At 31.8% G+C, this 11,255-nt stretch overlaps 1 protein-coding gene across 6 annotated transcripts; it reads left to right on the top strand.

Annotated features, from left to right (window-relative positions):
- Nucleotides 1-372: 372 nt before the first annotated feature.
- LOC105636478 (2-methoxy-6-polyprenyl-1,4-benzoquinol methylase, mitochondrial) lies at nucleotides 373-9,731 on the top strand. 6 transcript variants are annotated; one of them, XM_089725087.1, is made up of 10 exons: nucleotides 373-661; nucleotides 777-972; nucleotides 1,748-1,859; nucleotides 2,698-2,824; nucleotides 2,917-2,978; nucleotides 4,702-4,860; nucleotides 5,076-5,220; nucleotides 7,422-7,493; nucleotides 8,641-8,749; nucleotides 9,436-9,731. In XM_089725087.1, the coding sequence occupies exons 3-10, from the start codon at nucleotides 1,766-1,768 to the stop codon at nucleotides 9,535-9,537; spliced, it is 870 nt and encodes a 289-aa protein (XP_089581213.1). In that variant the 5' UTR covers nucleotides 373-661; nucleotides 777-972; nucleotides 1,748-1,765; the 3' UTR covers nucleotides 9,538-9,731. The 6 variants fall into 6 exon arrangements, with proteins under 6 accessions (XP_089581213.1, XP_089581212.1, XP_089581211.1 ...); XM_089725086.1 differs by having other exon boundaries at nucleotides 777-1,357; nucleotides 1,761-1,859; XM_089725085.1 differs by having other exon boundaries at nucleotides 777-1,357.
- Nucleotides 9,732-11,255: the final 1,524 nt, after the last annotated feature.

Raw genomic sequence — 11,255 nt, 5'->3', positions numbered from 1 at the left:
TGTCCAGAACCAATCGAAATCGATCAGAACCGGGCAAAAAACCGGCTAGAGAACCGACTGGGTTTTAGAACCATCAAAGAATCAGAATCGGAACAAGAACCATTCGGTTCGAAACCAAAACCGAAATCTTTAATTTTTGATTCGATTCTAATTCTAAAAAATTTGAAACTGAAACCGTCGGTTGTAGAACCAAAACTGACGGTTCCGGATCCGTGGCCACATCTGCGTGGAATGACATGGTAGAATAAAAAAAAAAAAAAATTAAAATCACTCTAAACCAATTCAAACCGGACCAAGTCAATTAAAATCTAGAGGCTTCTATTAATCGAACCGGGACCAGTTGATTAATGGGCTATTGAGCCGAATCATAGGGAGAACGCGTCTCTCTCCCCGATCATCCTCTCTCTCTTCCCCTTTCTTCTTCTCTTCTTCTTTTCTCGGAATGATCTCAGCCTCTCCTCCATGCCGGCCAAGGAACGGCGGGTTCCAACCTCCGGACACAACTAGCAGCCTTTTTCCCTTAAGCTGGTCTTCCGTCTTTGCGGCTCAAATCACCGTCGCACTTGTAAGAGAGGGTGCCGGACAACTTGATTTCAGTCTCTTCACACTTTGCCTCTGCGAATCTCTGAAAGCTCCATTCAGGTTTTGCTCTACCAGCTAGGTACTATATTTTTTCCATTCTCTGTCAATTTACGTTTTGTTTTTTCTTTTTCCTTTATTTTTAGTTTCTAATCAGCGAATTTTATCATCCTTCAATCTATTTTCCTTCTCGGTAGTGTCCAAAAGCCACATCAAAATTAAAGCTGTTGAACAATTTTCTAAATCACATGGAATAATTTTTAAAATGCTGCGACGGCGTGACGCGAGCGAGAGATCTGCCTCTTCTTGGCAAAGTAGAAATTCGCGACACTTTATTCCTGTGAAACCAGAAGAAGTTGTAGCACTACTGGGCAAGGCCATTTGCCCATATGAGTTAAGTAATCTTCCTGCATCTGTTATTCCAACTTCAGTTTAATCCAAAATGGCAATGCCGTTGGTATATACATATGTGTTTGGGTAACGGTTCGGTTCGGTTGGATGGTTTTGACTCTAAAACCGTAAACAAACTAAAGTTCAGTTTTTTTAAAGTTTTACAAACTAAACCAAACCAACAATTTTTCAAACCACAGCACGGCTTCCGCTGCCATCATCCCACCCACCGAAAACTGCTGCAAGCAATTCTAATTTGCATCCAATAGAAAACGAAATTATGGCTATTAATCTATAAGGAAAGGATACGTCTCTCGTATATCATTGCTAAACAATCACTACTTCGCTCCCTCTCTTCCAAAGGACTCCACTATATCCTAGCAACAAGGTAGAAATACAAATCCTGTGCCCAATTCCTTTCATTGTTGTTATCGACTCGTATATTCCGTTTACATTAGTTGCCAAAAGGCTGTTGATTTAATTTTTGTTCTGTAGTTATCAAAATTTAGGAATGTTGGGGTTGAATTTTTATTAGTTTTAGATTTCTGTGGCCGCAGTAGTAAGGTGTTTGATAATATGCCTCATTGTAACTTTGCTACTAACTACTCCTGTTGGAACTTCTTTTTGAAGGGCAATAAAGGTTTTCTTTGTTTTTCTGATTATTTTGTAGGGTATTAAGTAATCTCTTTTAATAATTGTTTGTGGCATTTGGATTTTTGACATTGGACAATATAATTTTGAGGAATCTGAAATTTGTTTGGCTCCTGTGATCATATAGTTCCTTCTTGTAGTGACGATGGCACTGAGGTTGGCTAGCCGGAAGTTTGGTAGCAGATTCTTCCCCATATTCTCTTCCACTTCTCAACTGCATTCACATGCTACAAGTTTTGGTAAGTTCGAGAGAGATTTATTTTTTTTCAGATACTTTCATGCAAGAATTGTTCAAATAACTGAGTTCTAGTCGTTTGAGAAATTTTCATTTGCAATTTAAGCATAAAAAGTAGGCATCATTACAAATTTCTATTCGACCAACATTGTTGAATATATGTCTTAAATCTTAAAAATATTGAAATATCAAGTATGGATTGCTTTTTTTTTTTTTTTTTTGGGGGGGGGGGGGGGGGTTGGGGGTGGGGGGTTGGTGGTGGGAAGTAATTACTGGTAGTTGTTGGCAGATACAAATATGAGGATGCATTGTGTTATACTAAAAAATGGTGGGAAGAGTTCAGTTATCCAAATGTAACTTTAAGTCAGGTTGAGAATAGTGAGAAAATAAGCACCGTTTAAATGAAGCTGATGCTAATAAGTGAACTACATGCATATAAAAAAGCAATATATGTACATTTGTTCTATCTCAAATGCACTTGAAATTCGTACTTCATTCCTGTTACTGATTTTGTTTTCATGCTTAAAACAAAGCATATAGCCTCATTGCTCTGATCCTCCCCCTACTAGATACATTTTTTTTTTTTTTTTTTTGTGCATTTAAATGTTTTCCAAAAAAACATTTGTGTTCTTTTCAAAAAAAAAAAAAAAAAAAAAAAAAAAGGAAATTTGCGCTTCAGTCCTATTATCTATTTTTTCCATGATTAAATTAAATAATATACCCTTATCGATCTTATCCTCCCTCTACTTGATAGAGTATTTTTGTTGCACTTAATGTTTTCCAGAAAGACAGTTTCTGGTGGACAGGTTTCTAGAAATAATACTTTACTGGTTCACTCTCAGGTTTTAAAGAAGTAAGGGAAGAAGAAAAAAGTCAAATGGTCAGCAATGTCTTTAGTGATGTTGCCTCAAATTATGATCTTATGAATGATTTGATGAGTGGTGGATTACATAGATTGTGGAAGGACAGGTTAGATGCTAAGAATGCATTTTTTTAGTGATTGTTTATATCTCTTATAGGTAGTCTTCTCGTTGACTTATGTTATATGGAGCATTGTTCAGATTAGTTTGCAAACTGAATCCTTTCCCTGGAATGAAACATCTTGATGTGGCCGGTGGGACAGGTAAATTTCCTTATTCAATAGTTCTATGTTGTGTTTATTTTCTATAAATTAAACCTCGCCTAATGACAACTATGAACAAAGAGAAGCAACGCGAAAGTATAAAGTGGAAGAGGAATTTTTTTACCACAAAATAATGTATTGATAAGGGCAAAGTTGTATAATTCATTCAGCTTGTGAGCTACTCTTTATCTGTGTTCTGAAACATTTGCTTCTTACAGTCTCGCTCAAAACTGACAGTTCTGACCTAAGTAGTGTGTGAGAGAGAAAAAAAAAAACGGAAAGGAAAAAAAAAAAAAAAAAAGAAATGTGTGATAGCTAGGTTTGTACTTTCCTAACGTGGCTGAATCATTTCAGACTAGCTAGGAAAAGAGAATGGTAGGTCCTCACACTGTCACATCCTATTTTTGGATGGTTTGGCTTATTTAACATAAAAAGAACAAAATTATTATTTTATGTGGAAATAGTTCCCACTTAGGTATTTGGTTATTTTGTGGTAGTACATGAAAACAAAATGGGATTCCCTGATGCCATTTTAATAGTTTATCTTCATCTACTTATTCACTACAAAGGAAAAGAAAATGTTAAATTTTGCCGTTGCAATTTTATTTTTAATAATTATCAACAGTTTTAATATGTATTCTGAAATTATTGAGCAGATGATTTCAACAATTATAAAGCAATTTAAGACATGGTAGGAAATTTTCTGTTTTAACGAGTTTAAAGATAGTTAATATTTGAAGAGTCGTAGCTTAATTTGTTCCCTTAAAGTAGCAGAACTGCATTGTTTTTCTCCCGCTGAAACTGCTGTGGGAAAATTATATGAAAAGCAAGCAAGAAATTTTGAAGAATATTTTAGGGTCCATTTGGGTTCGATGGATACTAATTTGAAATGAAGGTGGATTTGGATTCCATCATTGCTGATTTTTTTTTTTTTTTTTTACTTAAAACAAAAATCCAAATCACGAGGGTTTCAAATGAACATGCACACTAATAGGAATGGATCCTAAATTATTTATTGAGATAAATTTTGGGCATTTTATTGAGAGAATGAATTTATTTTAAAAATTTGATGTAAAATGCATTTCTTTAAATATACTTTAAAAATTTCTTATCATGAATTTCAATCCCAATAAATTCACTAATCGTCACTTTTTTGACTGATTGGTAAAACTGAAGCTACTCCTAACAGTTGAGTGTAGAATTGTTAAAATTAAAAGGATTGCCTAAAACTGAAAATTTACCCAAATGCCATTTTTTACTTTTGGTCATGAGGCAAAAATGGAAAAAATAAAAAAGAGTAAGGTGAGAGGGAACCTAGAATTACAATTTGCATATACTGTTCAAAGTGCCAATCCTGCATTATAAACTGTAAACAACCTCTAAATTATTGTGTAAAATCAATTCCAAAATTAACCATCGCCCCCCCAGATGCCAAAAAAAAAAAAAAAAAAAAGATGTATGCATTACCTTCATATTGATTCCTGTTATCTACCATTGTATCATTCAGACCCTTTTGGACAAACCTTTCTGCTGCTTTGGCTTTAGTTTAGGGAAATTTAATTTCTCTTAGCTGTCTCACATTTGAAAATATTCTACACAAAGATATTATCAGTCTACTCTTGAACTAAAGACAGTTAGTTGATGTGGTTTTTTTCCATTTTCATCTCATTGTTTTCTATGTGTTATCTGCAGTGCTTTTGAGTTTAAAATACTTAATTTGCAGGAGATGTTGCTTTCAGGATCCTGGAAACAGTAAATAGTATCAAATACAGAGCACTTCAAGATCCTTTGAATGATAATTTACAAGAGGAAACTCAGATATATGTATGTGACATCAATCCAAACATGTTAAACGTTGGCAAAAAGCGGGCTATAGAGAGAGGTAACATATAATCCTAAACAAGCTAGTTTGAAAATTACTTGAGTAATTCTATTTTCTGTACAAGCATTTTTTAATGTATTTTTCTTTGATTTTTAATTTTTATTTTTGAAACTTATAGGTCTTTCAGAAAACATTTGATTTTGAGAATTACTTGAGCAATTCAGTTTTCTGCACAATTAGATTTTTCTTTACCTTTTACCTTTGTCAACACACAGGTCTTGGAGAGGACAAATCCCTTGTATGGGTGGAGGGAGACGCTGAAGCCTTGAGTTTTGAAGATTGTTCAATGGATGGTTACACAATAGCATTTGGAATTAGGAACGTTACACATATAGAGAAAGTTCTTGCTGAAGCTTATAGGTATGTTACTTAATCCTTGGCTTGCTATCTTGCACATCCAAATTGCTTTAGATAATTTTGAAATAATAGAAGTGAATAATCTTTCGATTCTCAAGGTATTATTCAATGCACTTGGTGCATTGCTCTCCCCTCTCTCATTCATGTGGGTTTCACATGAGAGTTTTCATCTTCTGATCTCACCTGAACAGGAGATAAAAGAGTTACAAAGAGTTTATTTAATCATTTCACCTTTTGTTGTCAAAACGGGACCAAAAACATTGACCATGTTAAAAGTACAGAGTGGATATCAGTTTGAAACTTTAGACATCATTCATCTTTCAACATCAACTTTATTGCCAAATCTGATTGGCAACCATTGACATATGAATGGCAGTAGTAACCATACATATGGTTAGCAAGATCGATATAAAATGTAGTAATGCAACTAAATCAATTGAGGTATTTGTGAATGTCTGATAATAGGGGATTTAGACCCATTGATGGCACTATGATATGCTTTAGCTAGCTATATCACTATTCTGCACCCATTAATTTATATTGATATAATATAAGTACAAATTCTCGTACAATGTGTAAAAATAACTTAGATGTCTTATTGTCGATGTTACAGTCTGACTTGCTACTTCAAAGGTAGGGAAGGAGAATGTGTAAAAAGAACTTTGATGTCTTATTTTCTGAATAAAAGATCGTCTTAGTGATTTCTCTATGAAAAATAAGAAATCCTCGACCTGCAATAACTAGAGGAGGATTTATACAATCATAGGGCTACTAGAATATGGTACCCTTCATGCTTTCTATTTGATCATATTAAAAGGCCCAGTGAGTTATTTTGTTATAATCAATTGACCCATTGATTGGGAACAACTTCCTGCTGAGCTGCTAGCACTTATAGGCTATAGGTCTCACTTTGTACAGTCTTTTGTACTTATTTTAGTTCAAGTTAATTGGCTATGGGATAAATGTTTATTTTGTGGCTTAGAAATTGAGGGTATTATAGTAATTAATGGGCTCGATTGAAATGATTTGGGCCATAAGCCATAATTGAGTTAATTTATTTTTATCTAAAGTTCTACTTAGAGTTGCAAAGTGAAACTCAATTAAAAGATGCCTCTATTTTTATTCAGGGGTACAAATATGAAATATCACACATTTTAGAATCCAAGTAATTGATTTGTACAGAGTTAGTTATATGAGTTTATAAATATCATTCTTACGATGCTTTATTTATTAATATTTTATTGAATAAAATCTCAATTTTTGCTAATTTGTATGATGCTAGCGGTTAGTATTTTTGCTTAATTTGCAATTATTCAGATGAGCAGATCTGCAATTTTCTCTAATTTCTGATTCCCTAAAATTTTGTTTTACCCCAAGCGTTTGGTTATCAGAATTCAATATTCCTTTATAAAAAAACTTTTCTAGGTAAATAGATTTCCAGGAAAGTAATCTTAAGAAAGTTAGATTTTCATGTTTGGTTATAATGAACTTTTTATGAATATAAACTAATTGTGTCTGGTAATAATACCATAATTTATATATATTTTATCTATTTAATATTGTAGAATTATACTATAAAAACATATGACTAATTTAATAATTTTCCTAATAAAAAATAGCATGAAATATAAATATTATTCAAAAAAATAAATAAATACAACGCACTGAATGATCGAAAGTACAAGCTGCAAAAACAAATAATAAAGAAAGCCCAACAAAAATCTTATCAAAATTAACCAACAAAATATTTATAATTAAAGGTATTGAAGTCTTCAATCTTACATACCCATGGCAATGTAATTTTCCCACCCTTTGAAGCGGGAAAGTACTTTTTCGTGTATTCAAGTAAGTAGAGGTAATATCTATCGATCTAGGAAATTAAGTTTTCTGGGAATGTAACATTCACATACCAACCTAATACCGAATCTTGCATTTCCTAGGTACTTTCCAGTGCGATTATGACAACAGAATATCCCCTAAGCCTAATTTGAAAACTGAAAGGTTTCAAACATCGAAGATCAAATGTAATTGTGAAGATGCTGATTGTTAATTTGGAAGATTGTTATTATAATTTTAATTAGTTATATACTGCCTTCTGCTTCTGTACTGATAATCATTTACTGATTTGTTATTCAGTCTTTCTCAGAAACTTTTCTCCTTTTATTAATTTATTGTTGATATATACTCTATGTTTTTGCTTATAGGGTATTGAAAAGAGGAGGAAGATTCCTTTGCCTTGAATTGAGTCATGTGGAAGTTCCGATTTTTAAAGACTTGTGAGTATCTTTGGCACAACTAGTTGTTTAACTGATGATGCACACCATTTGTTGTATTAAGAACGTGATTTGCGCATAGTAGGTTTTTCTAATAAAAATCATTATCAAGATTGGCTGTGTTCTGCACCTGAATATTATTAATTTTTTATTATCTTTTCAATTTTAATATTTAGGAAAAATGTTTCCTTTGCAAATATTCTTTTTTCGGTATCTTATTTTTATTACTTCTTTTAAACATAAACCTATTTGATGTTGGCAAAACCTCTTATGCCATATGTATAAAAGCCGCATGAGACATAAAAGCTACAAATTTTAGAGATACTGTAAACAATGAAATAAAATCATGCCAATAACAATGTTGTGAAGAAAAGGTAGAAGTAGCATGAAAATAAAGGTCAATGTCTCGAAGAGTTATTTGTTTTATGCTAAATTTGTCGCTTCATAAGCAATGGACTATCCTTACTTGCAGGATTAGATTGATACAAATGCTACAATTAACGGCTTGCTTTGATAAAATTAAAAGAATTAATAAGAATTCTAAGTTCATCTGAACTTTAGGATTTGTTCGACCCTTAGCCCATTCTTTTAGATCCAGGTAATGATATTGCGATTTTTACTCCACTGTTCCCAAATATGATTATTTTAGATGCAAAGTTCTCAAGTGCCTCATATATTCAATTTTTCATTAGCGTTAAGAAAGCAACTTTTTGCTTTACAAGGGGGAAAAACTTGACCCTTTTCCCCCACATTTTTGCCACTAATTGTTAGTACCATCCAACAAGCTGTCCTAGTTCTTTTGGAGCCAGCTGCACAAGTGTTTTTTTTTTTTTTTTTTTTCTCAATGTCAATGGAATTAGTTGCAAATCGTGCGGGCTTCCTACATTCTAAAGTAGAGCTGTAGTGAATCGAATTTATGTAAAATTGAACTTTACCTAGGTTTGGGAGATAAATAAGTTATAGTCTCCAATGAGACCTAATCACTTAAAAGATTTTTGATGAATTTTATCCATTTGTCTTGCTTGAAGCTTCAAGTTATTGAAGCTTAGCATTCTTTATTTTCATTTTTCCCGTTGTATTTTTTTAATTATTATTCTGAAATCTAACTTCTTTAGTTTCTGTTTTATGGATTGCTCCTTTTCCCTTGCAGGTATGACTATTATTCATTTTCAATCATTCCAGCCGTAGGAGAGCTAGTTGCAGGTGACCAGGAATCTTATCAGTACTTAGTGGAGAGCATTCGTCGTTTTCCAAATCAGGTATTACTAAGATCCATATACTCTTAAATTTCTCAACGATGCAATTGATGAATCTTTGAACCTAATGATTAGAGTAGCCAGCTCGTTTATGTTTTATCTGGGGGCACCTTCTACCACACTTTTTGTTTTTAGTGAAAGTCCTTAACCAGAAACTAAGTACTTCATGCAAAACAGGTCTAGTAATATGACATCGAAGCGTTTATCAAATTGATATTTCTTGCAATGTTTTCTCTGCGTCTATGTTTTCCTCTTGCCGTACATCTCAGGTCACTCTTTTCCCTGCACACCAAATTTGCCCTTTTTTATTAGCATTGAATAAAAAGAAAAATTCTAGCAAAAATGTTCTCCAGTGCTTAGATTTGAATTCTAAACGCGGAATCATCTGATGAAATATTCCTTGCAAAATGATTTAGAAGTCTATTGACTTATTGTATTCGGTGTAAAATTTAAATTAAAATTTTTGACTTATCATTTTAAGTGAATTTTAGATTAACTAAGAGTTTCAAGTGATATGTAGATAACCTATAACTAAAAAACGTCAGAAAATTTTAATTCTAAATGCAGAATAGCATTATCAAGCGCCATCCTAGTGAGCAAAAGGATCCTGTTGTATACAGCAATTTATATATTTTTATATATTTTGCTTATCATACTTGTTTACGAGCCATTGTTATTAATGAATGCAGGAAAATTTTGCTTCAATGATAGCAGATGCTGGGTTTCAGAAAGTTGTGTATGAAAATCTTGTTGGGGGAGTAGTAGCCATTCATTCTGGGTTGAAGTTTTGAGAGAGTTTATGGATTTTATTTTAAATTTTTATTTTCTTTTTTCATATTTTGATTTGCATGGTCTTATCAATTGATCGTTTGTGTATGATTTTTTAGCTTGTTCTCTTTAGTTTCGCATTTTGATATCCCCTGGTGCTTGTGCTTATATTCTCCTATGTTTGTAGTTTAAATAAAAATATTTTTATTTCTTTGCATTTATTATTTATATTATTTAAAAATATATTTAATAAGTGGAAAACTGTCAACAATCATTGTCTTATTTAGTAAGAAGTGTTTCCTCTTTAGTAAGAAGAGTTGAGTAGAGTGAATAAGGGAATGCAAGTCTTGTATTTTGTCGTGACTAATCCAAATAAAGTTTTGTGTAACTTACATCAATATATTGACTAGCAGTGTCAATGTAAATGTATTGCACCAAAACCATAAGTTTGTTTTGGTGAAAAAATATTTTTTTTTATTGAAACAATTAGTTGATCTGGTGGATTCTTAACAAAATATTATTTTCTCCTATACTTTTTGCTGATTAGTGGTCATATCTCATATTTGCACAAAAATCACAAGATGAATTATGTGTTTTAGTGAAAAGACCATTTTGCAATTTAAAATTTTTATTTTGTATTGAGACCACCAATTCAATTGGTGGTCTCAATACAAAATAAAAATTATTGTTTATTTATATAATTACTTTTTGTTGACCGTTGTTAATACGAGTTATTGTTTCTACTGCACTGAAATCGCCAACTAAGTTGGTAGTTTTAGTGCAACACTGTCTCTCCATGTCAGAACAAATATTAAATTGATAAATAATTTTGATTTGAAATTAGATTTGGAAATAGTTTTTTGGGAAAAATTATTTTTGTCAAAAATCCAAAAAATCTTATTCTTTTAAAATAATTCTGATTATGTTTGTCAAAAACAGTCTCTCTCCTAAGGGCATTTTTCGTCATTTTTATATTATATGATTTGAGATTTACATTTAGCGAGAATTTGATGAATGAAATGTAAAAATAAGTTGAAATTTATTCGGATCTATTTCGTTGGTATACTTGTCTTATAATGATCATAAGGACATTTTAGTAATTTGACATATTTAGAGTATGTATATTTTTGGGATGTGTATAGTGATTTGGAGGTGAATTAGATGTCAAGATACTTGAAGGTAGGAATCAACAATAGATCACCTCCTCTTCTATCAGTAAAAAGACATTTTGTTTCTCTATATTTCTTTCAAATTTTAGTTTCTCTTTTCAAATTTCTCTTTTAGCTTTTTATAAAAGGTTTTCACTATCCAAATTGAAGGACATATGATTGAAATTGAAGCACGAATGCAATAAGTTTCGAAATGGAATATTCAATTCACATGCTAGTTTGTATTGTATTCCGAAATTGTAGGAATGTGAAAATTATTCATAAAAAGTCCTAGTAATTGTTTTCAAAATTCCATATTATTTATTTTAGTCATACGTTTTATTCATATTTAATAGTTTTAAGTATTAAAAATTTACTTAATATACCGGCAAAAGTATCATTTACCATTCAAATACTCTTAATATTAAAAAAAAAAAAAATGAGAGAGAGAGAGAGAGAAAAATTATACAAAACTAAAATCCAATACTGTTAATATTAAAACAAGAACAAAATAAGAGAAATGATGCAAATTAAAGTTGACTAAGAGAAATGATGCATATAAAGAAATTTTGGATAAGTTTTCACTCAACTCA

This window comes from Jatropha curcas, chromosome 8, assembly GCF_041381405.1.
Source record: "Jatropha curcas cultivar XTBG-Jc1 chromosome 8, XTBG_Jcur_1.0, whole genome shotgun sequence".
Lineage (NCBI taxonomy): Eukaryota > Viridiplantae > Streptophyta > Magnoliopsida > Malpighiales > Euphorbiaceae > Jatropha > Jatropha curcas.
Note: the sequence above shows the minus strand (reverse complement) of the source record. Positions and strands in the feature narration are given on the sequence as shown.